General features: G+C 40.8%; 1 protein-coding gene across 4 annotated transcripts in view; it reads right to left on the reverse strand.

Annotated features, from left to right (window-relative positions):
* Positions 1-27,251, reverse strand: part of sema3c (sema domain, immunoglobulin domain (Ig), short basic domain, secreted, (semaphorin) 3C) — a 163,334-nt gene that overhangs the window by 25,495 nt on the left and 110,588 nt on the right. For all 4 annotated transcript variants that reach the window (XM_048554274.2, XM_059654603.1, XM_048554273.2 and 1 more), the window contains 5 exons: positions 24,352-24,421; positions 21,564-21,708; positions 16,183-16,405; positions 14,647-14,735; positions 7,855-7,896 (listed from right to left, as the gene is read on the reverse strand). In XM_048554274.2, the coding sequence (XP_048410231.1) occupies positions 7,855-7,896; positions 14,647-14,735; positions 16,183-16,405; positions 21,564-21,708; positions 24,352-24,421 (569 nt within the window). The remainder of the gene's footprint in view (positions 1-7,854; positions 7,897-14,646; positions 14,736-16,182; positions 16,406-21,563; positions 21,709-24,351; positions 24,422-27,251) is intronic.

Genomic DNA, 27,251 nt, shown 5'->3' on the forward strand with positions numbered 1-27,251 from the left:
CACCTTTTGAATTATATCAGAGATAATGGGAACTGTAGATGCTGGAGAATCCAATATAACTAAGTTTGGAGCTGGATGAACACAGCAGGCCAAGCAGCATCTCAGGAGCACAAAAGCTGACATTTCGGGCCTAGACCCTTCATCAGAGAGGGTGGATGGGGAGAGGGAACTGGAATAAACAGGGAGACAGGGGGAGGCGGACCGAAGATGGAGAGAAAAGAAGATAGGTAGAGAGGAGAGTACAGGTAAGGAGGTAGGGAGGGGATAGGTCAGTCCAGGGAAGATGGACAGGTCAAGGAGGTGGGATGAGGTGGTAGGTAGGAAATGAAGGCGCAGCTTGAGGTGGGAGGACGGGATGGGTGAGAGGAAGAACAGGTTAGGGAAGGGCAGACAGGCTGGGCTGGTTTTGGGATGCACTGTAGGGAGGGGGCAAACTGGGCTGGTTTTGGGATGCGGTGGGGGAAGGGGAGATTTTGAAGGTTGTGAAGTCCACATTGATACTATTAGGCTGTAGTGTTCCCAAGCGGAATATGAGTTGCTGTTCCTGCAACCTTCGGGTGGCATCAATGTGGCACTGCAGGAGGCCCATGATGGACATGTCGTCTGAGGAATGGGAGGGGGTGTTGAAATGGTTTGCGACTGGGAGGTGCAGTAGTTTGTTGTGAACCGAGCGGAGGTGTTCTGCAAAGCGGTTCCCAAGCCTCCGCTTGGTTTCCCCAATGTAGAGGAAGCCACACCGGGTGCAATGGATACAATACACCACATTGGCAGATGTGCAAGTCAATATCTGCTTGATATGGAAGGTCATCTTGGGGCCTGGGATGGGGGTGAGGGAGGAGGTGTGGGGGCCTTCCTGCGGTTGCAGGGGAAGGTGCTGGGTGTGGTGAGGTTGGAGGGGAGTGTGGAGCGGACAATGGAGTCGTGGAGAGAGTGGTCTCTCCGGAAGGCAGACAAGGGGGGGGGAGTCAGATTGTAGATGGCGGAAGTGTCGGAGGATGATGCGTTGTCTCCGGAGGTTGGTGGGGTGGTATGTGAGAACAAGGGGGATCCTCCGGTTGTTGTGGGGCAGGGTGTGAGGGATGTGTTGCGGGAAATGCGGGAGATGCAGTCAAGGGTGTTCTCGAACACTGTGGGGGGAAAGTTGCGGTCCTCCATCCCAGGCCCCAAGGTGACCTTCCATATCAAGCAGATGTTCACCTGCACATCTGCCAATGTGGTATATTGTATCCATTGCACCCGGTGTGGCTTCTTCTACATTGGGGAAACCAAGCGGAGGCTTGGGGACCGCTTCGCAGAACACCTCCGCTCGGTTCGCAATAAACAACTGCACCTCCCAGTTGGGACCCATTTCAACTCCCCCTCCCATTCTGCAGACAACATGTCCATCATGGGCCTCCTGCAGTGCCACAATGATGCCACCTGAAGGTTGCAGGAACAGCAACTCATTTTCCGCTTGGGAACCCTGCAGCCCAATGGTACCAATGTGGACTTCACCAGTTTCAAAACCTCCCCTTCCCCCACCGCATCCCAAAACCAGCCCAGTTCGTCCCCTCCCCCCACTGCACCACACAACCAGCCCAGCTCTTCCCCTCCCCCCACTGCATCCCAAAACCAGCCCAGCCTGTCTCTGCCTCCCTAACCTGTTCTTCCTCTCACCCATCCCTTCCACCCACCTCAAGCTGCACCTCCATTTCCTACTTACCACCTCATCCCGCCTCCTTGACCTGTCCATCTTCCCTGGACTGACCTATCCCCTCCCTACCTCCTCACCTATACTCTCCTCTCTACCTATCTTCTTTTCTCTCCATCTTCGGTCCGCCTCCCCTTCTCTCCCCATTTATTCCAGTTCCCTCTCCCCATCCCCCTCTCTGATGAAGGGCCTAGGCCCGAAACGTCAGCTTTTGTGCTCCTGAGATGCTGCTGGGCCTGCTGTGTTCATCCAGCTCCACACTTTGTTACCTTTTGAATTATGCAAGGCCACTCTAATCTCATTAAAATAACCATTAACACTCAACATTAACTGGTAACATTTAGCACATGTTTAAACCATCTCTGATTTCCTGCAAAACAGTACAATGTCTACTGCTTAACACTCAGCGGTTGGAATGTTAATGTATACTTGAATTCTGTATAAAATGGCTGCTTTTGAGCTATGATTTTGGGGAATTCGATTTCGCCTTACACTGTGCCACTATGAAAATGCAATAAAGAAGCTATTTTCGCCACTCACTGATTCTGGTCGCCTGGTTGTTTGAACTTGATCTCACACAGCCAATACAGAAAGCAAATTGTAGGTGACCACGGTCATGGGCAAATGACGAGGCAGACTCATTAGATTGTCCACCTTAGCTTTTTGAGATTTTATCCCAGTTTTTTAGAAATGTTTAGACTCTTTAGTCCTTACTCCTCATTCTCTGTCCCTCACCCACCATGCTACCTCATACACCTTATGCCATCTCCATAATAACTTATTCCACCAGCTACTCCCTTTGTACCTCACACCCATTCACACCCACCCATAACAGCATCATACCACACATGCTGTATCCATGTTGGCTTGACCTAAGGAGCCAACTGAAGAAAACAAAAGAAAACTCCTAACAATCTATTACAGTTCTCAATCCTACTCAGACTATAATGGAAAAAAATATTGGGGATGTTCACTGACGATTGCACATTTTCGGCATCGTTTGTGACTCCTCAGATGCTAAAGCAGCCCATGTCCAAATTTAATAAGTCCTGAACAGTATCCAGGTTTTTTTTCCCTTGGACAATGGGGTCGCCGGCTCGGCATTTATTGTCCACCCTTAATTTCCCAGAAGGCAGTTCAGAGTCAACTACATTGCTGTGGGTCTGGAGTCACATGTAGGTCAAACCAAGTAAGGATGGCAGGTTCCATCACTAAAGGGTATGAGTAAACTAGGTGGGTCTTTCCTGACAATCCACAATATATTCACGGTCATCATTAGACTCTTAATTCCAAATATTTTTATTGAATTCAAGTTCCACCATCTGCCATGGCAGGATTTGAACCCAGGTGCCCAGAATGTTATCTGGATCTCTGAGTTAACAGACCACCGGTAATATCACTGGGCCATTGCCTCCTAGGTTTGGGCTGACAAGTAGATATAATATTCACACCACACAAGTCCAGGCAATAATCGTACCCAACAAGAAAGAATCAGCAATGAATGGCAATACCATGACTGCATCCCCACTATTAATATCCTGGGAGTTATCGCTGACCAGAAACTGAGCTGGACCAGCCATATTAATACATTCATTACAACAGCAGATAAGAGGCTAGGATTCCTGCAGTGACTAGCTTACTTCTCAACTCCATCTAACTATAAAAAATCAAAAGATATAGGAACAGGAGTAGGCCATTCAGCCCCTCAAGTCTGTTCCACCATTCAATGGGATCATGGCTGATCTGTGCTCTTGCTCTATATACCTGTCTTTGGCCCAAATCCTTTAATATTGTTGCTTAACAAGAAATTATCTAACTCAGATTTAAAATTAACAACTAATTTAGCATCTAGTGCCATTCGTGGAAGAGAGTTCCAAACATCCACTACCCTTTGTGTGTAGAAATGCTTCCTAACATCTCTCCTGAACAGTCTGGCCCTAATTCTCAGACTATGCCCCCTAGTCCTACAAACCCCAAATAGTGGAAATAGTAAACTAACCCTCTCTATCCCATCTTAATATTTTGAAGACTTTGATTAGATAACACCTTAATCTGCTAAATTATGGAGAAAACAGGCCTAATCTGTACTGTCTCTCCATATAGTAACTCCAATATATCCTTCCTAAGGTATGGTGCCCAGATTTGGTCACAGTACTCCCAAGTGGAGTCTAACCAGAGTTTTGTACAGCTGCAACATAATTTCAGCATCCTTGTACTCCTATCATCCAGATAGAAAGGCCAGAATTTCATTAACTTTCTTGATTAATTGCTGCACCTGTTCATAACATTTAAAGATCGATGCGCCTGAAAGCCCGAGTCTTTTTGGACACCCACTGTATTTAACTTCATACCATCTGGAAAGTACCTGATCTATCCTTTTTCAGACCAAACTGAATAACCTTACACATACTTACATTGAACATTATCTTCCACAGTTTGGCCCATTCACTTAATCTATCACTACGCCTTTGAAATTTTGTACTTCGTCTGCACTGTCTACAATGCTGGTTAATTTTGTGCCATCAGCAAATTTGGATATGTGACTGAGGAAGAGTCACTCAAACTGAAATGTGAACTTTGATTTCTCTCCACAGATGCTGCCAGGCCCGCTGAGATTTTCTAGCAATTTCTATTTTTGTCTTTGATTTACAGTACCCGCAGTTATTGGATATGTCTTTCTATGGGCATTATGCAAGTTGTTAATAAATAATATGAATAATTGAGGCCCTAACTGAGATCCTTGCGGGACACCACTGAACACATCCTGCCAATTTGGGTAACTGCCTATTACCCCTACATTCTGTCACCTACTGCTCAACCAATTTTCAGCCCTGTCAGTAATTTGCCCTTAAACCCTTGGCTTCCACCTTAATTAATAATCTCTCATTTGGGACTGTATTAAATATGTTCTAGAAGTCCATATAAACAATAGCTAAAGACATTCATCTGCCCAGTGCCTTAGTCACATCTTCAGGATCTCTGCTTTTCTTTTGCATTTTAAAGTCTTTTCATTCAGTTTTATGTTGTCCATGGCTACTGACATTTGAAGTGGAGCTTTTCCCTGGTTTTGTTTTGTGTAAAATGTTTATTTTAAACATCCTCCACTGTTCTTCAGAGATAGTAAGGACTGCTGGTGCCGGAGTCAGAGATAACACAGTGTGGAGCTGGAGGAACACAGCAGGCCAGGCAGCATCAGAGGAGCAGGTAGGTGAACATTTCGGGTCTGGACCCTTCGTAACCCAAAATGTCAACTTTCCTGCTCCTCTGGTGCTGCTGGGCCTGCTGTACTCCTCCAACTCCACACTGTGTTATCTCCACTGTTCTTGAGTTGTGTTACCCATTAGTAGATTTTCTCAATTTACTGTGGACCCTTTATCACATCGTTAAAGTCAGCCTTACCTAAATCTAAAACTCTCATAGCTTATCCATGATTTTTACTCTCAAATGCTACTTTGAACTTGATCATGTTATAATCACTATTTGATAAATGTTCATGTACAATTTGGTAACTAATTAAATCCCAGCTCATTAGTCACTACTAAATCCAACATTGTTTATCCCGTGGTGATATCCAGAACATATCACTGTAGGATATTCCTTGTATTCCTTGTCCAGAAATTCACTAATTTTCTGAGAGATGCTTGTCTGTCTCTCCCAATCTGTATTAAAGTGAAAACCCCCCATTAATACTACTCTGCCTTTGCTATACACTTGCCTAATTTCTGCATTTATACAATCTGACACTTCAGAGCTGCTGTAGCTAGTCTGTACACAACACCTAGTATCATTTTAGATCCTTTACTGTTCCTCAGTTCCAACCATATGGTCTCCATCGAATGCTTCTCCCTCATTATATTCTCCCTCACTATGGAGTAATTTTGTTTCTGATCAGCAAGGCTACTCCACCTAATCTGCTGGTTTCCCTATCCATTCTGTAAACCTGATCACTTGGTTTATTTAGTTCCTAAACCCAACCATCCTGCAGCCGTGTCTTAGTTATGGCTATTGTATCATAACTTCCATTTGAATTTGTGCATGCAGATCATTTAAATTTATTCCTTACACTCTGTACATTCATATATAAAACTCGTATTTGGGTCATACACTCTAACCTGTCCCTTAGTACTGACATCTTATTCACCTGTTTATTATCTCTCTTCTGGTTTAATCAACACATTTTCTACAGCTTTTCCTTTACCTGACATACCTGAAGTAGGATTCCTAGCTGTTTTTATACTCTGCCTTGTTAATTGATTTTGAAATGTATTGACATCTCTTGAGTCCTCCCCTTGAATCTTTGTTTATAAGGCAAACCCCTCCATACCTCATGATCAATCTCTGAATTGCCTATAATGAAATGATGCTTCGCATTAAACTAGGGGATCAAATCTGCTCACAGTACACTCCACATGTCTTCTCACTTGTACTTTGACCAGTTGCAATAGAACTTCCCTACTCTTATATTCCAATCCGTTGAAATCAGGGTCAACATTCCATTAGCTTTATTCAGAGCTTCAGATAATCAAAACTTCAAAGTTAAAAGAGCAAGCTTTTAGCCGAAGTGCTGTGAACTAAATCTCTCACACACGCCGCTAGGAGAGAAGCTGTGATATTTCAATATTTATTGACATATTCCCCATTTCACCAGCACCCTGAATCACCATTGTCTTCTCAGCTTATTTTCATTGGCAAGCCGAGGAATCCTGCAAATGCCAGGGTCCCATCATCAAATAGAAGATGCCATGTTGGTATTGCTGTAATTGAGCAATTAGTGTGTGGAGAATGCTAACCTTTCCTGAAGGAGTTGTACACAGAACAGGCATATCAGGTGTGCTGAAGGTAAGTGCAGAAGTTGGATGGTTCTAAGCAGCTACCCAGTGTCTTTACATTTTTCTATGACTTAAAACCCCCTTCATACACACCAACAATAAAATTACATAGCTTCCAATCATATGTCTTGACCTTAGTCACGAGGTTATTATATGATACCTGACTGAAGGTGATTTGGCAATCCAAATATATGAAGTGTACCAAAATACCCAAATTTATTTGTAATTTTGAAGAACTCATTAAGCTTAGTCAAGCATGACCTACTTGGAAATCATGCTCACTGTAGTTATATTTCAGTTTCTAGACGTTATACTAGTGCAGCTTTGAGTGCGGGTTCCATTATCTTTTCTGTCATTGACATAAAGTAACTTAACATTTAGATTGTTTTATAATATCAGTTATTAAAACATGGTTAAAAATAAAGCCAGTTCATAATTACAAAGCTTCTGGTAGCATTTTCATTATGTGATTGGGAACTACTCAGTTGATAATTATTTGATATTTATGGTTACTTTTTCTTTTATGCATTAAATACTCCGTAACCATTTATGTCATAGTGTTATAAACTTTGTTTCAAAATGAATTGATACTATTGCCCTAAATTATATTGTTGAAAATTACATCATGACACATGGCTGTCTTTTAAAATTTTCAAGAGTTTGTTGATGTTCCACGCCATCTGATTTCTTCAGACTGACTTTGCAATGGTGCACTGAACAGCTAGGTACATTTCCACATGGTTTTCCTTCTGAATACCTCCTTGCTTTGGAGAAGTCTATGTCACATTCTATTTAACCCACCTTTTGTTTTAATGAAACAACGTTGTTTCTTCAGTTGAATTAAGGTATTTATGATTGATTATTCATTGGTTTGGCAGATCTGCAAAATTACATTTACCTGCATTTACAGGTGACAATTTTAATAAGTTAACAAAGAGATCTCAAGTCTGCATAAAACATTTAGAATAAAGCTTGGAACAATGCAACAACCCATGAATACTTCCTGATTTTTTAAAAACCCTCATGCAGGTTGTATTCATATTGCATTTAGTAACCAAGTACCTGTTCAAAGCATTCTTGCACTGCTTGTCAGTGTTTATTGTAGTTGGATCAACCACTTCATTTTAAAATTATATTTGAGGCGGTCTGTCAATGCAAAATGAAATCGCCTTGCACTCATTCAAAGACTCACTATAACTGAGCTGTAACAGTGAGAAACCACTTAATTAAAAAAAACATCATGACATTATCAGGTATAATACACTGATAGCCAACCTTTAATCTTAAAGTGTAATGAAATGCCAAAAAAATGCAGCAAATCAAATAAAAATCTACCTTTTTGGATGAAATTTTCATTGTTGTGATAGCTGATTGGTTCTGCAAGAGAAATAGGTTATGATTATTTTAAGCTGAACTAGTACACCTGGTACATTACATAAGCATTGTAAGCATGGCCAACCTTCATTGCCCATCTGTAATTGCCTTAACCACAGGATTCCACGTATTGTAGGTGCATTTGCCGAGATTCTTCCTGTAAGGGTTTACTGTAGTTGTGTGGCTTGCTACACCATTTCAGAGGGCAGCTAAGGAGTCAGCCGTATTGCTGTGATTCTAAACAAAAACCTGCAGATGCTGGGATCCAAAGGAGATAATCAGGCAGAACACAGCAAGCCAAGCAAAATCTGGAGGAAAGGAGCAGTCAGTGTTTCATGTATTATCCTTTTACAGGACTGAATATGGGGGTAGGGGGAGCCGCAGACAAAGGGTGGGAGGGGAGGTGTGGAGGTGGAATGGTGGTGATTGGCGGACAGCAGTAGTAGGTACAACCTGGTTGGTCGATGGGCGGGATTAATCTGGTCGGTGGCTGGAAGGGAGGGACAGAAGGTGGAATAGAAGGGAGGAAGTGGGGCTGAAAGGGAGGTGTGAGATGAGTGGGCGGGTTATTTGAAATTGGAGAACTCAATTTTGAGTCCTCTGGGCTGTAGGCTGCCCAGGCAGAAGATAAAGTATTCTTCAAATCTGTATTATGAGTTGCTGAGACACTGTAGGAGGCTGAGGACGAACATGTCGGAGGGAGAGCAGACCAGGAGTTGAAATAGGCAGTGACCGGGTGGTTAAATCAGCTGTTACGAACCAGAGATGCTCGGCGAAACAGTCCACATTTGGTCTCACTGATGTAGAGAAGACCACATCAGAAGCACCAGATGCAATAGACTAAGTTGGAGGTGATGCGGGTGAAACTCTGTCCCACTTCGAAGGGTTGTTTATGGTACTGAATGGAGGTGAGGGAGGTGGTGTGTGGGTAAGTGTTGAAATCTGTATTTAAGTGTGGGTCAGGCTAGGAAAGAATAGCAGGTTTCATGCCTACAAAACATTAGTTTTCACAATCCACCAGTTCCATGATCATTATTAATCATATTTGCACAATATTCCCAATTTATTAATTAATTGCATTTAATTTCAACTATGTGTTGTGGTGGGATTTGTGGTGTTGTCGCACTACTTCTGAAAGGTCATAGCAAGCCCTGTCATGGCTGTTGACTGCCTTTATCACCTGTGCTTTGTAAGCAGCTCCCGCATCCTGGTAACATTTAATATCATAATTAGGTGTTGCACTCATCTCCAGCCCAATAAAAGCACTTACATTTGTTCATAATGTCACCTTCTGAATTTCCCTGAAGTAAAAAAAAACTGAATTTAATGTAGAGATTTTGGATTGTATTTATGAAGAACTATAGTTTGAGATTCCCAAATATTTCTGTGTCCCTATCTCAGGGACATTGCTTTCGTATAAACTGTGCAAATTTAAATAATAAATGTTTTGGCAGCCTGATTCCTCCAGTGGTTGAGATTGTGACTCATAATCAGAGGGTCGGAAGTGCAAGTCCCATTGGCTGCTGTCTCTTTCACTCATCTCTGTCACTCATCTCTTTCAGTTGGATGAGGTCCATGTGTTTTTCTCAGCCAGACTGTCCAACCAAATGTGATGTAACTAAAGACATTCCGCTCTTGGAGAAAATAAAAAGTCATCTTGAGTTATGCTGCATCTGCTTCAGTCTCTAGCAACAATTGTGACCGTGACTAGCTCAGAAACATCACTATCATATATCACTTCTAAGTATCCTTAAAAAAAATAACTCAGATCCATCTGCCTTACAGCTACTTCTAAAAGTTGTTATTTTGTTCAGAAAGAATGTACATTCTTATTTCATAATCAAATTAGTTATTTTTATACAACTAATGGGATCAGAGAACTAACAGGAAATGCTGAAACAGATCAATGCCTTCTGGCCAATGATAAACATCTTCCATTAGCAAAGGAAGTTTAAAAAAATCCTTTCCTTTCTTTTAAACAATCTTATTCACAAAGTGTTTAAAACACAGTGACTAAAAAAATTAAACAATTAGATCAAAGTGTGCTATCGAAAGGAACATGAGCTCACATGACATCACTAGCTATCAGGATAATGTTCGTGCAGAAATATTTTACCATCTTACAGTGTCTTACTGTCTTTATCCTTTGTTTAATAGAATGATCAACTTCAAAATCCTAGGATTGTCATTAACTAGAAAGTTAACTTGACCAGTTACATAAATGCAATGGCCTGAAGAGCAGGTCAGTGATAGGAATGATGTGGGGAGTGACCCAACTCCTGTATGATATGTTTTCATACAGTGGGGATGAAAGACATCATCTGCAATTATCAAGCTTGAAAACAATGAGCTCAAACATTGAAATTCACAACTAGCTTAAATTTCCAGAAAGTGCTTTTTGCAGAGTAGAGGGAGATGGATTTGGGATTGAAACTGTTTGAAGTGACTGCTCTTCTGGCCTTTCAAAACGGAAAGTGTCTAGTGAATAAAATGATTTAAAAGTAACATCAAAACACCAAAGGACAAGCAGAATATTTACTGTGGATACAAGACAATTTACAAAACCATATGCCTGAGGGACACTGCGGGGACTGTAAGCTGAATATTCCTTTCATCTTTATTTTGCACTGGAAGCTATCACTTATTAATTTGTACCGTTATTGCATGTATGTTTGACATTCTGTCTATTATTTTTTGGAAAGCTATCAGACAGTATTTATGGTAACAAAGTGTGGGGCTGGATGAACACAGTAGGCCAAGCAGCATCTTAGGAGCACAAAAGCTGATGTTTCGAGTCTAGTCCCTTCATCAGAAAAAAGACAGTATTTATGGTCTTTTTTACTTAAGAATACCTTGAAATTTTCTCCTTACTGATACAGTAGACAGTAAGTAACTACATTTCATAAGAGACAGGTATAGTCTCATGTGAGGAAATACGTTTTATATTTGTTGTAGCCCAGTGAGGAGGGGGCAGAGAAAGATGTCAATTGACCTCTGCTCAGTTGCAACTAACAAGTTTGATGAAATGCCATCCGTTTGCCTTGATAAGTACAAGCCAAGCAATGCTCAAGAAGTTTGAAATCATTCAGGACAAAGCAGACCCCTTTTGTGGCAACCAAAGCACCACCTTTCACTTGCCCTCCCATACCGCACAGTGACAGCAGCGTGTACTATCGGAAAGATGTGCAGCAACAACTCAAAAAGAACTCCATTGACAGATCCTTCCAAACTTACAGCCTCTGCCACCTGGAAGGAAAAGGGCAGCAGGTACATGGGAACTATATTGTCATTGGGTCAAATTCCTGAACTCACTCCACAATAGCACAGCGGATGTATTGACATCTCATGAGCTGTGGCAGAATAAGGGGTTCACCATGGGGGCATTAGGGTGGGCAACAAATGTAGGCCGACCTAGCATGGTCTCAACTCGACAACGAAGATATAATTGTGTAATGACTCATACGTGAGCACATATGATCCACATGGCATAGGGTAGGCCTGTATCAGCAAATAGCTAGCAGAAGATCTGTATGTGGGGTCAGTTTGAAGCAGAAAGCGAGCAACAGTGGATATAGAATGGTGTTGATAGAACTGGTAATGAAGTGGGAGTATAACAGTTTGATGAGGACAAAGTGGGTGAGCTGGATAGGAGAAGCTGGAGAAAAGCAGCAGTGCTTTTCACACACAGCTTTGATAGACAAATTGATGACATGGAATGCAACTCTAACCATGAGATCAGCACATGGCAGATGGGAAGCAGGTGTGGCTACATCTAACTCAAGCATCATTTTAGAACTGCTAGTAACTGCTGGCCAAAGCATTATTAAGGCACAGATAGATAACTAAGTTGCCTGACGACACTCGTTAAAGAGGCTGCATGTCATTTTGATGAGCTTTATTTATTGGTCTCTCAACAGGAGCCAGCCAAACAGCAGTAAAAAGGGTCACTCAAGTATTTACAGTGTATCATCTTTTACTGTTCACTGCTACAGGAAGTTTCCGGAAGCTTTCTGGGAAAAAGAACACTCTTTCTGGAGCAATTTATCAAACCTTCATCAATTTCTCCAGCCACATTTGTCCTGGACATTCTTAGACAATTTCACCTAAAAGGTTTAAGTGTTCTGGTGTTCCATCTTGGACGCTTACAAGAGTGATCTGCAGAAAGGGTGGGTGTGGTCATGGGAATTCAGCTGGGGGAGGTTGTGGTTCCTTTTCTGCAGCAGGAGCAATACATAGAACAGATAATGCCAGGCAGAAGAGCATCAGTTGCTGCAGGAGAGAAAAACACAAAGGATGGTGAACGAGATCGACTGCCTCCCTGTTGCATGTACAGGACCTCCATCTTTACTGTCACTGCTGCAGTCAGAAAACTTTGCAGTCTCTTATTCAGTCCCTGAGGCATTCTGCAACTTTTCACCTTTTGCTGAGCCGACACACTCCACACCCTCAGTGCAAGTGGACGTGTGGATCCCACACTGACTGCTCCATGAGAATTACAGCTAATCAGTGCTGGAGTGCTAAATGTGTAGGTATCTGATTTAGCTCCTGCAGTCAAATTCAAACTGGAGTAATCAAAACTCAATTTAGATGCTAAAACTTACTTTCAATCAAGTTGCTTTCACCATGTTTAAAATAACATTATGTACTTAATCCTATTTTCTCCCACTGGGACCCATGGTCCAACATCTGGGCTGTGAACTTTTCAACAGATAATCTAAATTTTTAGTTTCTATTCAATATATAACTATTGGAAATATGAAAATAAGGATATAATGCTTCTAAAATAGGATGTACATCACATATACACACATCAATCCTAACATTTCAGACTATATCTCCATTTCACAGTAAAACTATAATTCATCTTTATTCAAAGAAAACAGACTATGGTAGAGGCTGGAAAACTGAAAACTGGGATCATGGTCAAGCAGGAGATAGGAAAAGTGTCTTAGAGTTGATGCTCAGCCTTTGCATCATAGAATTTGTCATACCATCTGTCATACCCCACCCTTAACGGCAGCTTCAATAACAAGGCCAGGCTTAGCTAGTAACTGAGATGCCACTACCAAGCAGATCTTTCCCTCTTCTCCACTCTCAGCATTCTGCAGGGAATTCAAAAGCTTGAGAACATGAAACTCCATTTTTATTATCTCACCCATACCATAGCTTCTTGTTTGTCCTTTTTGCCTTGCTTTTAGCAGAGCTGACCAATTTTTTGATGTTGAAGTCTTCCATTGACACCTAGATTACATCTCAATCACTCTTTTACCATTAGAAGGCCTTTTGTCTTTTGCTGTAAGCATCTTACCATTTGTTCCCCTTGACCCTCTTTTCCCTTTGTTAAGGGCACTAAAAAAAAACATTTTCCAGCCCTCATCTGTTCTGAAGAAGAATCTTTGGATGCAAAATCTTTACTCCATTTCTCTCCCAATAGATGTTGCCAGACTTGCTAAGCTTCTCTAGCATTCTCTGTTTTCTTCTCAGTTTTTACTCTCTTACGTAGAATTTTGCCAGAATTCATTGAGGCAGTCAATTAAGAAATAACATGAACAAGAAATGACCATTTCTCCCATTATTTCAAGTTTTCTGCGGAAGCAAAGGTGAGAAATTTGGTAGGTTCTATTAAAATTCCTACAGCTTTACAAAACATTCCAGGATTGTTGTGATGTGTCCAGGAATGGCAGGTTACATTCCCAAACATTAATGTGAGATACCTGGAAGAATGACTAAAATGGAATTTTAAAAAAACAATGCATGGCTTTTTCATTTTCTTTGAAAATGTGTTTGCTTGAAAAATATTGTGATTGGGATAAAATGCCCTTCGACTGATAGTCCAGTATTATTCAGTCAGCCAATGAACAGCAGGGAAGGCGGTGCAATGTAACACGAAAATGATGATTTTTGGCTGATCAATAGGTGTACTGTGTGAGGATTGGAGGCAAGAGACCATGTGATAATGCCTTCAGGATTGATGCCAAACAGAGTTGGCAACCCACTCGCCCATGTGCTAGAACAAGGGAAATCTACTTGTGTTTCAAATAAATATTTTGTTTTATGAACTTTCAAATGACTCTTTTATACCAATTACTTTTCAAAACTGCTGGCACATGTCACACTCCAAGCTGTTTCTTCCTGAGTAATCCAAATGTTGATGAGACATGCAGGACTCCACAGGGTCCAAAGGAGATTGGATCATAGGGAGTATTAGATCCAGAGTTTCAAGGAATTATATGACCATACTTACTGTCACTATTTATCTTTTAAAGGATTATGCATGCTGGCTGCAATTGCCTGAAATCTATGTCCAGAATTTTTTTAAAAAGCCAAATAAGTTAATGATGTGATAAATGAGCAGCACTTTTCATCTCAACATGTCACAGTCTGCACAGTGTTAACATGTGAACACACTCTATGAGTACAACATTAAATCCAGAGCATTCAACTTCAAAGCATAAATGGTTTGGCAGCCTGAGGAAAAATTGCAGATCTTTAGGGACTTGTATAATTAGCAGCACGCTCTGTACGTCCTCTGGTTTGAACCTAAAATAGCAGTTTGAATATGAAGAGAACTCTGATTATTTCCACATGGATCTGCTACACGGCATCTGACTCTTTTCATGATTTTAACCAGCATCTTTTCACCTGCCCAACCCTACTGAGTTAAGCTTGGAAAGGCTTTGTTATAAATTCCGATCTAATATATAAAAGCTGCCAACATTGTTTAATTTGCTCTGATAAAATAATGAGTCAAACCTCAAAAACTTCCAGTTCTTCCAAGATAAGTTCTTCATTAACTGATGCATTTTTAGGCAAAACTACAATTTTCTGGATAGTTCCCTTATCTGAAAGACACATTAGAAAAAAGTTACATTGCAAAATGAAAATTGGTTCAAATGGAATACTAAGGTTCATAATTTTCTTGTTTGAATTAAATATTAAATAGGCTCCTAGATTTTCCAATTCCAGTGTTGCAGTGAAACACCAATTTAATGACTGGGTAAAATAAACTATGGCGAATCATTTTCATTTTGAAAAGTTAAAGATGTGTGTACACCGAATAGGAAACTCACTATCACCATTTTACATTACTGTAAGAGTTAAAATTGCCCCCAACTAACCTGAAAAGTGTCTCATGAAGACCTGAAGTGAAATGTTCTATTGGCACCCTATAATTAATCAGATGCTCCACAAGCACAGCTTCAGCTGTAGATTTGGCTGTATGGAAGGAGTAGACTGGTAGTCAGCTATTATGCCACCATTACACAATTATTCATAGCAGGACCATAAAGGGTGCAAACTATCAAAAAGATATGGGGGTACAAAAGTCTTTAATTTAGAACTTCTGCACAACTTTTATCAGAGACAGGGACAAACTGAAGAAATTAGAGGCAAAAATTAAATGAAGAAGTGGCTAAGATACAGACAACAATCTGTTGGAAAGTGACCCAGCAAGCAGGATTTATCATCCGTCTAATGGGGGCCGACATGGAGCAGATTCACACAAGACCCTGTTGTTCTTCATTACCCTGCAGCACCATCCTCTTGGGTCAGAATTGCAGTCTGCCTGCCAGGAGATACAAAGAGAATTGAGCTTGCCAACTCTATACTGCAGCTGTCCAGTAGCCAACGGCAGACCTCTCCATATAGCTCTCTGGTGCCATCTGCCCAGCATTGTTGGTGGGTTAAGAGAAGAATCCTTTGGGCAAGTGACATCATAGTGAATATAGCCAATCAGCCTGTTCTGACTGCCAGTCTTTCCAGTCTGCCTGTTTATCCAGGAACATAGGAGCAGGAGTTATATTTGGTTTAAAACAAAATCTTGCATTTATACAGCACCTTTCATGAGCAATGGGAATCCCAGAGAGCTTTGAAGTACCTTTGAAATGCAGTTACTGTTATAATGTAGGACATATGATTGCCAAATTGCACACAGCAAGATTCCATAAACAGCACTGACAATGAACAGGAAGCGTGTTTTGTGATGTTCGCTAAGTGATAAATTCTGGCCAGGAAACGAGGCGAAACCTGTTGCTCTTGGTTGAAATATTGCCATGGGGTCTTTCATAGCTACCTGAGAAAGGCTCCATTTAACATCATCAACAGTGCAATACTCCTTCAATACTGCTAGACTGTCAGCCTACATTTTTGTTTTACTGCATATGTTGGGGTGAGACTTGAACCTACAATTTTTTTTAAAGTCAGAGGGAAGAGTACTAGCAACAGAGCCACAACTAAAACTATCAAGAAATATAACTTCAGTGGCTTTAACACTTGACTTTGACATTTTACCTGTGCCAAGGAAGAGAACATGGTATCTTCCATCTGCAGCCTTCACTTGGTCAACTACAATTTTGGTGTACTTGTAATCCGCATTAATCCTTACAATCAGAGGGTGTTTATTGATTGGATAAATCACATTATACATCATGGGGTGGCTTCGGATGAACGTAACCACTTCATCTGGGAAATCCTTCGTTGACAATATGTTTGGTGTAAAGGCTCCTCCGGGGCACTACAATTAAAGATGAAAAATAAAATGTAATACAAAGCGGATAAAAAATAATCTGCTTCATTAAGCGCCAATAATTTTTTTTCAACTTGTCTCAGACTTGGATTTAAAATTAAATGATTTGATTCTTGCGTTTTTTTTATTTATGTAGACTGATATTATGTCTGGTAATTTGTGTTTGCTGCAATCTGTTTTAGTATGGGTTGTTCTATTCTTCATGGAAGGTCAAACCAAACTTCAAGGTTTATTTTAAATAACAGTTATTAACTATAAATATGGTGATAAGGCAGAGCTCACTGCTCTGGAGACACTGCAGTTCCAACCTTTTAGCAGAATCCTATCACATGACAACTGAGTCCTACTTGCATCATTGTGTAAAGGATTCACATATACTTTCATTAAATCCCACCTCTACAAGTGAACCAGGTATTTTAAGTAGTAACTTATAAATATTTGTTCTGTCAAAAATGAATAAGAGTTTACAATTTATTCTCTAAACGCAACAATGGGTCACCTGATAAAATTTCCCTAACAATCCAGATTTTAAAAAAACAGAGACATTTAAATTATTTGTCCAGGAATTTGAAATATTTTTAGATGGAAGAGTGTAGAACAGCTGGGTAGTATAGTTATTTCAGTACTTGCTATGACGACAAGCCGGAAGTAGGAAACAGTGAAGCACTTTTCTTTATCCTATTGGCGACAGATGTTAAGAGCCCCCACTTTATGGGATTTAAACATCATTGTGCGATGACTGAAATATTTTCTTTCTGTTCTCTAATGCTGAAAGATGGGGTGATACTGACTTTCAATGCCTTTCATTAAAACATAATCATAACTGAAACTGTTAAGTGTGTGTATCCAACAAAATTAAAACTCATGGAAATAGGGCAATGCAGTGAGTTAAGTAGTAATTTTTTTTTTAAAAGTCTCTGGGACAAAGATCTGATGCAGTTCAGGCTAAAATTAGATATTTTAATTTTAAAATATTCAAATCTGTTGGATCTTTAGATGAAGTTTGTTTGAATCATTTCTATGGAGTTTATAGTTAGTGATTACTTCTAGCACAGAAGAATTTAATGTGATTTTTTTCAACACTAGTTCATACAGACTTAGCAAGGAAGGTATTTGTGGGGTAGAGGAAAACCTGACATATATTTCTGTTTGTTCAACAAAAAAAATACCTTTAGCAATATTTAGATATTGGATGGCAGCATTTCCGTTAGCTATGTTAATGAATACACATTTAGGAGTGCACATTCACAGACCAGCTGAAGGAAAGGATTATGTAACAATACTTTGACTCTACCTGATTCGGAGTATGTCAATTACTTATCAAACCTGAATCTATTAATTGTTATTCGAGTCAGGGATAATTGAAAAAAAATCATGTATATGTTTAATCCGCATGCTTCAGTAGGGTTTAAAAAGCCTATTGTTGAACTATTTTAAACACGTTATTATTAACAATAGCCAAAGTAGTTTCAGCTTTTTGAACAGATAATATTTTCAGAGCTAATATTCAGTTCTTAACACATCCTTTCTTACGTCAAGAGCATTATTCAGCAAGGACTTGAATGAATTTTGAACTTGCTGATATTATTACAGTTGAGCATCAAGCACTGATTTAAAGTTGAAAGTAAAAAGATGCTCATGCATCTATTTAGTTGTAAATAAATTGAGAATATTATGTTTGGGCTTCTGAAAACTTTGTGTACAAGGCAATGCATGCCATTTTAGCTTTGACCTGCTCAACAACACCGAGTGAGAAAACCAAAGCTTGGACTTTACAGAGTTTCTGACAATGAAACTATCACCATTCATCTCCACTACTCTACCAAACCTGACAGCAATCTCTGGAGACTGTGTGTGGAGTCTAAAAGTAGTGCAGTTTTGCTGCAGTTGTAGAGAGCATTCATGAGACCACATCTGGAACAAAATGCATAGTTTTGCTGTCATAATTTGAAAAAAATGTGTTAGAAGCAGTTCACAGAAGGTTCACTTGACTCAATCCTAAAATTGAGAGCTTATGCAAGAAGGAAGTTTGAACATTTCATTGGTTAGAGCATTGAGTACAGGAGTTCGGACATCATGTTGTGGTTGTACGGGCCATTGGTGAGGCCACTTTTAGCAAATGGTGTTCAGTTCTGGTCTCCCTTGTATAGGAAAGGGAACAAGGGAACAAGAACATTTACAAGGATGTTGCCAGGGTTAGAGGATGTGAGCTACAGGGAGAGGCTGAATAGGCTGGGGCTATTTTCCCTGGAGTATCAGAGGCTGAGGGGTAGCCTTAAAGAGGTTTATAAAATCATGACAGCCATGGAGAGGGTGAATAGCCAAGGTTCTTTTTTAACAAAGGTAGGGGAGTCTAAAACTAGACGGCATAGATTTAAGGTGAGGGGGAATGATTTAAAAGGGACCTGAGGGCTAACTTCCAAGCAGAGAGTGATGCGTGTATGGAACAAGCTGCCAGAGGAAGTGGTGGAGGCTGGGACAATTATAACATTTAAAAGGCATCTTGATGATTATATGAATAGGAAGGGTTTAGAGGGATCAGGCCCAAATCCTGGTAAATGAGACTCGGTCAGATTGAGAGGTCTGGTCAGCGTGGATGGGTTAGGTCTAGTGGTCTGTTTTTGTGTTGTATAACTCTACGACCCAATGAGTAAAGGCCTATGCCCATAGGAGTTTAGAATAATGGGTTGTTATCTTATTGAAACATATGATATCTTGGGGAGGTAGAATAGGGTAGATGCTTGGTGCATGTTGCCTCTTGTAGGGGAGCCTAAAACCAGGGAATATTCTTTAAAAATAAGACGTCTTCCTTTTAAGACAGAGATTTGCAACAGTCTTTAAAGGATCATTCTATGAAATTCTATTTTCCAAAAGGTAGCCAAGGATGGGTCTTTAAATTTATTCAAGGCTGAGTGAGACAGACAAAAGTCTTAAGGATTAAATGAAAATAAAACGCCACAACCAAGATCAGTTATAATCTTATTGGCAGGTGAAGCAGTCTTATAACCCTATGTGTGAATAGTGTGGAAGACCAGAAGTTGCTTCCAGTGATTTTAAGATTCTCTAGCAGGTTCGTGCCAGGTCTCTCCAGACCACAATGAATGAAATCGATAAGAGTTGGTGAGGACTTCCAGGCTTATGCTGTTAGTCCGCTTTAAAAGCTCTTGAAGTTGGTTAAACCTTGTTGAATGAAGAGTAACCAGTTTTTAAAGAGTATACTAACTTTTCAACATTCTCACTGGTACCAAAAAGCGTGTTTTGACCAAACCCGTGGATGAGGGTAGAGCAGTGGATGTGGTATACATGGATTTAAGTAAGGCATTTGATAAGGTTCATGGTAGGTTCATACAGAAGGTAAGGAAGCATGGGATGGGGAAATGTGGCAGATTGGATTCAGAATTAGCTGACCCTTAACAGACAAAGGGTTGTAGTGGACGGGAAATATTCAGCATGGTGCTCAGTTATGAGTGGTGTGCCACAAGGATTTGTCCTGGGTACTCTTCTATTTGTGATTTTTGTAAATGCTTTGGATAAAGGAGTGGAAGGGTAGATTAGCAAGTTCATGAACGATATGAAGGTGGGTCACGTTGTGGACAGTGCAGAGGGCTGTTCTAGGTTACCAAGGAACATTGATAAGATGCAGAGCTGGGCTGAGAAGTGGCAGATGGAGTTTAACCCTGAAAAGTGTGAGGTGATTCATTTTGGAAGGTCAAATTTGAAAGCAGAATACAGGGTTCACGGAAGGATTCTTGGCAAAGTAGAGAAGCAGAGGAATCTCAGGGTTCATGTTCACAGTTCCCTGAAAGCTGCCATCCAGATGGATAAAGTTGTTCAGAAGGTGTATGATGTGTTAGCTTTCATTAATAGAGAGATTGAGTTCAAGAGCTGTGAAGTTATGCTCCAGCTATACAAAAACCTGGTTCGGCCACATCTGGAGTATTGTGTCCAGTTCTGGTCACTTCATTACAGGAAAGATGTGGAGGTGTTGGAAAAGGTGCAGAGAAGGTTTACCAGGATGGTGCCTGGAATGCAGGGAAGGTCGTACTAGGAAAGGTTGAGAGAGCTAGGGCTTTTCTCTTTAGAACGACAAAGGATGAGAGGTGACTTGATAGAGGAGAACAAAATGATCAGAGGTATAGATAGAATGGATAGCCAGAGACTTTTTCCCAGGGTGGAGGTAGCTATTACGAGGGGGCATAGTTTTAAAGTGATTGGAGGTAGATATAGGAAAGACGTCAAGGGTAGGTTCTTTACTCAGAGAGCGGTAGGGGTGTGGAATGGATTGCCGGAGAGGATAGTGGAGTCAGCCTCATTAGGGGCATTTAAGTGGCTATTAGATAGGCATACGGATGATAGTATAAGGTAGGGGTGGAGGTTAGATAGACCTTAGGATTAGGGTAAAATATCGGCACAACATCGTGGGCCGAAGGGCCTGTACCGTGCTGTACTGTTCTATGTAAATCTGATCCTATATCTGGGAAAATGCCAAACTGCTAATATTTTGCTTTTAAATAAATTTTAGCATTATTTCAGTTTCTATAATAATCCAATCATTATTCTTTTTTAAAATCAGGAAATACAAGATAAAAGTGAAAGGATTCAACATTTTAGGCATTTCACTCAGCCAGTATATTGCGCAAAAATGCCAGTCTAGGTTATATCTTCAAGGATAATGGGAACTGCAGACGCTGGAGAATCCAAGATAACAAAGTTTGGAGCTGGATGAACACAGCAGGCCAAGCAGCATCTCAGGAGCACAAAAGCTGACGTTTCAGGCCTGGATGCTTCATCATCTATATCTTCAAGGATACGGTTTGTGACTCAGTGATTCATGTCAGAGTTACAAATGTAGATCCCTTTAAGGCCCCAACATTTCAGCTCTAGTACTGAGAATGGGTTCAATTCTTTGGATTTTCATATTTAAGGGCTGAGTTCTTCCCCAGTGGGTGTCTTTTTCTGAACTGGGCAGGCATACTGAAGAAAAGGTGGATATTGATGTTTCTATTATATTGTGGAATTACAATAAAATCTTTACAAATTGCTGAGGTCATTTGCTGCTTAATTCAACGTATGGATAAGTAACCTCTAAAATGCAATGTGTTTTTATGCAAGCCAGCTCTTTGTAGTTGAGATCTCTATTACTTACTGTGCCAGGCCTTGGGTATGGGATCCTGCCTTGGTATGGGACATATTGATGATTTGGTCCTTCCTTATGAGCAAATGGTCCATTGAACACAGTGTGAATATCAAGCATATTATAAACACACACAGCTGAACCTTCAAATATTGAGCTATGGGAAGAAAAAGAAATGCAGAGTTAATGGGTGATGAATATTATAAGAAAAGGGAATTTTCAAATTATTTATTCAGTACCACATAATCGGTAGAGACAAAGAATACCACCAAATATTAAAATCATATAAACAAAAAGGTAAACTTTACAAAGAAAATGAGAAACAAAAGACAAAAATTACACTATTCAAATAAGAATGAGGTTTTCTCTGAACTTATCAGAAATGAATACATTCATTGGTTATGTTATCTTTTGATATATGGGACAGTGGAATAAAAGGGGTATTACCCTGTACTCTAATATTATTCTTGGAACATTAATTAATAATCAATGCCAATAATGTAACAACCTCATTCTACAAGGCTGAGATCATTTCTTGACTGTCATCCATCAAACGTAAGTAGTAATGGCAATTTGTTGCCCCAATCCCAATTATTCTTGGGTGGTCTTGTGCCACAGTGGATAACATTCCATCCTTGAGCTAGAAACCATGACTCCAGTCTCACTCCAGGATTTAACTGCTAAGGATAGCATGCATCATGCAGCTAAACAGGATGAATATCAATATATAAATCATTTCAACGGATTGTAGATGGCAGAAGTGTCGGAGGATGATGCGTTGTATCCGGAGGTTGGTGGGGTGGTGTGTGAGAACGCATCATCCTCCGACACTTCCGCCATCTACAATCCGACCCCACCACCCAAGACATTTTTCCATCCCCACCCTTGTCTGCTTTCCGGAGAGACCACTCTCTCCGTGACTCCCTTGTTCGCTCCACACTGCCCTCCAACCCCACCACACCCGGCACCTTCCCCTGCAACCGCAGGAAATGCTACACTTGCCCCCACACCTCCTCCCTCACCCCTATCCCAGGCCCCAAGATGACTTTCCACATTAAGCAGAGGTTCACCTGCACATCTGCCAATGTGGTATACTGCATCCACTGTACCCGGTGTGGCTTCCTCTACATTGGGGAAACCAAGCGGAGGCTTGGGGACCGCTTTGCAGAACACCTCCGCTCGGTTCGCAATAAACAACTGCACCTCCCAGTCGCAAACCATTTCCACTCCCCCTCCCATTCTTTAGATGACATGTTCATCATGGGCCTCCTGCAGTGCCACAATGATTGCAGGAACAGCAACTCATATTCCGCTTGGGAACCCTGCAGCCCAATGGTATCAATGTGGACTTCACCAGCTTCAAAATCTCCCCTTCCCCCACCGCATCCCAAAACCAGCCCAGTTCGTCCCCTCCCCCAACTGCACCACACAACCAGCCCAGCTCTTCCCCTCTACCCACTGCATCCCAAAACCAGTCCAACCTGTCTCTGCCTCCCTAACCTGTTCTTCCTCTCACCCATCCCTTCCTCCCACCCCAAGCCGCACCTCCATCTCCTAGCTACTAACCTCATCCCACCTCCTTGACCTGTCCGTCTTACCTGGACTGACCTATCCCCTCCCTACCTCCCCTCCTCTCCACCTATCTTCTTTTCTCTCCCTCTTCGGTCCGCCTCCCCCTCTCTCCCTATTTATTCCAGAACCCTCACCCCATCCCCCTCTCTGATGAAGCGTCTAGGCCCGAAACGTCAGCTTTTGTGCTCCTGAGATGCTGCTGGGCCTGCTGTGTTCATCCAGCCTCACATTTTATTGTCAAAGGACAGTTCTCTCTTTCCTCACCTCTCGAAGTCAGCTCTTTTGTCCACATTTAGACCAAGGCTATAATGAAGCCAAAAGTTGAGTGGGCCTGTTGGGAACCCAAACTGAGCACTTGAGAGTAGTTTTTCACGAGTAAATGTTTTGTGATATACTGTTAGCAACACCTCCCATCAGTTTGTTGATGTTCAAGAGTATGCTGATTGAGAATAATTGTTCAGACTGCATTTGTCCTGCTTCACGTGGGATCTATCTGGGCTATTTTCTGCATTGCCAGGTAGATGCCAATGTTGCAGCCATAGTGCAGCAGTGTAAGTTGGGGTGCTACAGTTCTAGAGCATGTTTTCAATAATACAGCAGAGATGCTTTTCGAGCCCATTGCCTTTGCAGCATCCAATGCTTTCAGACATTTTTCAACATCACATGAAATGAATCGAATCAGCTGAAGACTAGCATCTATGATGCTGGGAACCTCAGACCAAGACTTATTATTCACTCAGCACTTTGGCTGAAGATGACTGTGAATGCTTTAGCCTTGTCTTTTACACTAATGTGCTGGATTCTACATCATTAAGGGTGGGGATATTTATGAAGCCTTCTCCCTCTGTTAGTTATTGAATTGCCCAGCACCATTCATAACCGAATAGAGCATAAATGCAAATATTTATTGAAAGATCACATTCATTCATGAATAAAGAACATGATTGAGATTTGGCTAACACCGCAAATGACTCTTTTCTGTTTTGTTCAACATCAAAAAAAGCATTTCAAAAGACAACTAATTTTCATTTAGAAAAAAAAAGTTTTTTGTTCTCGTTAGCTGCAGACACATAAATTGCCTTGTAGTAAAAATGTTTTGCAAGTGATCACTTTAATATGTTTAACACCATGATATAATTGCTTTTAAATGAAAATGCAATAAAAGCTCCTTCAGGATAAAATAAAAGCAAAAAAAAAGTGAGACTAAAGACTTTGAATTCAGCATTACCTTGAAGAGGTGAACAGACCATAGACAAGGAGACTTTTGGGATATTCTGTTTCTAATAAAAATACATCCTCTGAGAGAAAAAAAATGCGATTATTAGTCATTTGTTGATTCTGAAAACATTCCCACCAGGGATTCTATAGAGTTCAAAAATGATAAATCTTCTGACTGAAGTGGAAGGAAAGGATCTGAATAGGTGGATTGTTTCTATATAAAACACAAGGCATCTGTTATTAAACTCACAGGGCTACAGTCAATTTTACCAAAGGTGAAAATCTTTACATTTGTACAGAAAATAAAAACAGATTTGTTGCCCTGATTTTGACAGTAATAGAAGGATTTTTCTTCATTTAATAATTGTCAGCATCAAAATTTAACAGCCTTTCAAAATAGAAATGTAAAATGTAAGTTAGCAAGATTTCTAACCATGAAACATTTGTATGTTGGATTGGTCCTTGGCTGGCCTTCAACTCCAGATAGGTATTGGAGAAAGGGTGACAGCCTTCATTGTTTGTCTGGCTTCAGATGTGGACACATGCTGCCCTGCGGCTTGGCTGTTCAGACCTTTAGGTCTAAGAGCTTGGACATAAAGTGGCCACTTTGGGGCATCTTTTCTGTGACTTACCATGGAAAACATCCTGTTGCTTTTTCCATGCTGGAGGGTCACCTATATGTTGTTTGGAGTCCTAGTCTGTTTGATCTTCTAAAACAATGCAGCTGGACCCTGGCACTTTCTGCAAAAACTCGATTTAAAGCTTGCTCTATGCACACATGCGCTTCCCACTAGATTAGACATCCATTTCCTTCCAGCATTCTCTGCTGAAGCATGTGGCCCTGACCTCGTTATACATGTTTGTAATGTTAATCCCATGACAACACAATTGGCCCTCCAGCTCTGACAGCTGATTGTCTTGTGTTTTAATTAAGACAGCTACCTACCTGCTGGCCTATAAATGGCAAATTTGGGTAAAATCATGGATATGTTGTTGCTCCCTACATATTGTGGGTTTCGGCACCCCCTATCTGTTTGAATCTGACAGCATCATCCTGAAACTTGCTGAGAAATTCCTGCCATAGGAACTGAACTGACAAGGGGCCACATCAATGATATTGTGAAAAAGTGGAAGTTCATTGTGTCTGGGAAAACATACTAACCTAGTTTGAAAATTGACTGGCTTGGACAACACAGAAAGTATACAATAGTCTGATTGGCAGAATGTAATGAATGGGGTCCCACAAGGGTTTCTGCTGGGCATTCAGCATTTTTCAGTTCACATTGATGATTTAGATGAGGTGAGCAAAAGGTGGTAGTCAAATTTACAGATGAAGGCAAACCAGGCAAGAAACTACGTTCTCAGGAAGACATAAGGAGATTACAGATAGATATACATAGGTTGAGTGGACAAAAATCTGGCAGATGGAGTACAATGTGGGAAAATGTAAAAGCGTTCATTTTAAGAATTAAAAGAGAGTACTACATAAATGGAGGACAACTCAGGATCTCGAAGGTGTAAGTCGCCATGGCCTTTCTGGGTTATGTGGCTGCTCTTTCATTGCAGAGAGACGACTGATGTTGATTTAACCTGAGGTGAGTGGAGAGGTTGGGAAATAGGGCCCTTCATGGTAATCTCAGCCAGCGAGAGAATTGAACCCATGCTGTTACCTTTACTCTACATCACAAGCCAGCTGTCCAGTCAACTGAGCTAACTGGCCCAGAGTTGAAGGATCTTGGTGTCCTACTGCATGAATTATAAACATTAGTACACAAGTACAGCAAGTAATTAAGAAGGCTAATGAATGCTATCCTTTACGATAAGAGGAATGAACATAAAAGTTATATTATGCTTTGGTTATGCAAGGCACTGGTGAGACCATATCTCGGATACTGTGCACAGTTTTGAGCTCCTTATTTTAGGAAAGTTGGAGGCAGTTCAGGAGATGGAGATGGTTTCAGAAGAGGTTTACTAGATTGGTACCCCTGGGATGAATGGGTTGTCCTATGTGGATAGGTTGGACAGGCTAGGCTTGTTTCGCTTGAGTTTAGAAGGATGAGGGGTGACTTGATTGAAGTGTACAAATATTTTGAATGGTATGACAAGGCGGACATTTCCTTTGGTTGGCTTGCATCCAATCAGAAGACGATGACTGAAAAGTTTAGAATTTGTGTTTTCACACAGAAGACAGTGAAAGTATGGGACAGCTGTCAAATGAAATGTTGATTGCAGATACTTTTAGCAAATTCTAAAGAGAATAGGCATGTTTTTATCAAAAAAAGCAATTGAGTAATAAACTACAGATTTTCTTGAACTTTGTAAACTTGCAGATGGACTACAATGGCTTTTATCTATTATCTTAAGTTTTGTTAGCTCCAGCTGTCGTATCACAAAATATAAAAGGACAACAACTGCTTAGGAAACACCCAGTTCTGTTCCGATATTTAAACTTCACCAATGAACACTGAACTAGCATTGAGTCTGAGTTGCAAACATCGAAGAGTGCCAGGGAAGTGGAGGATTACCTGGATAACTTTGCTAAGAGGCAGTCACAACCCTCAGGTTAAATTAAATGTTCGAGTCGGTCAGAAGGTCAGGAGCAAGGTGTGTGACTGCAAGTCGCGCAGGTTTTGAGATCTAGAGATGGAGGAATTTCTGTCCCTAATATGGATCAACAGGTCCAAGATACCTGCTTGCAATATGGATGTGAGCAAAGACTGAGGAGTGCTGTGCAAACTGATCATTGCACCATATTGCCGGTAGAGAGAGTGCAAAGCAATGTGGTAGCAACATGGGAATGTCTATTCAGTGGAATGGACAAAGCACTCTGCAGCAACTAGTGGGCTTTTGAAGGTTGTGCTGCATGTCCAGCGCAAGGTTAAAAATATCACCTTGCTGTTAGAGAAAAAT

Source organism: Stegostoma tigrinum, chromosome 25 (assembly GCF_030684315.1).
Source record: "Stegostoma tigrinum isolate sSteTig4 chromosome 25, sSteTig4.hap1, whole genome shotgun sequence".
In the NCBI taxonomy this organism is placed as follows: domain Eukaryota; kingdom Metazoa; phylum Chordata; class Chondrichthyes; order Orectolobiformes; family Stegostomatidae; genus Stegostoma; species Stegostoma tigrinum.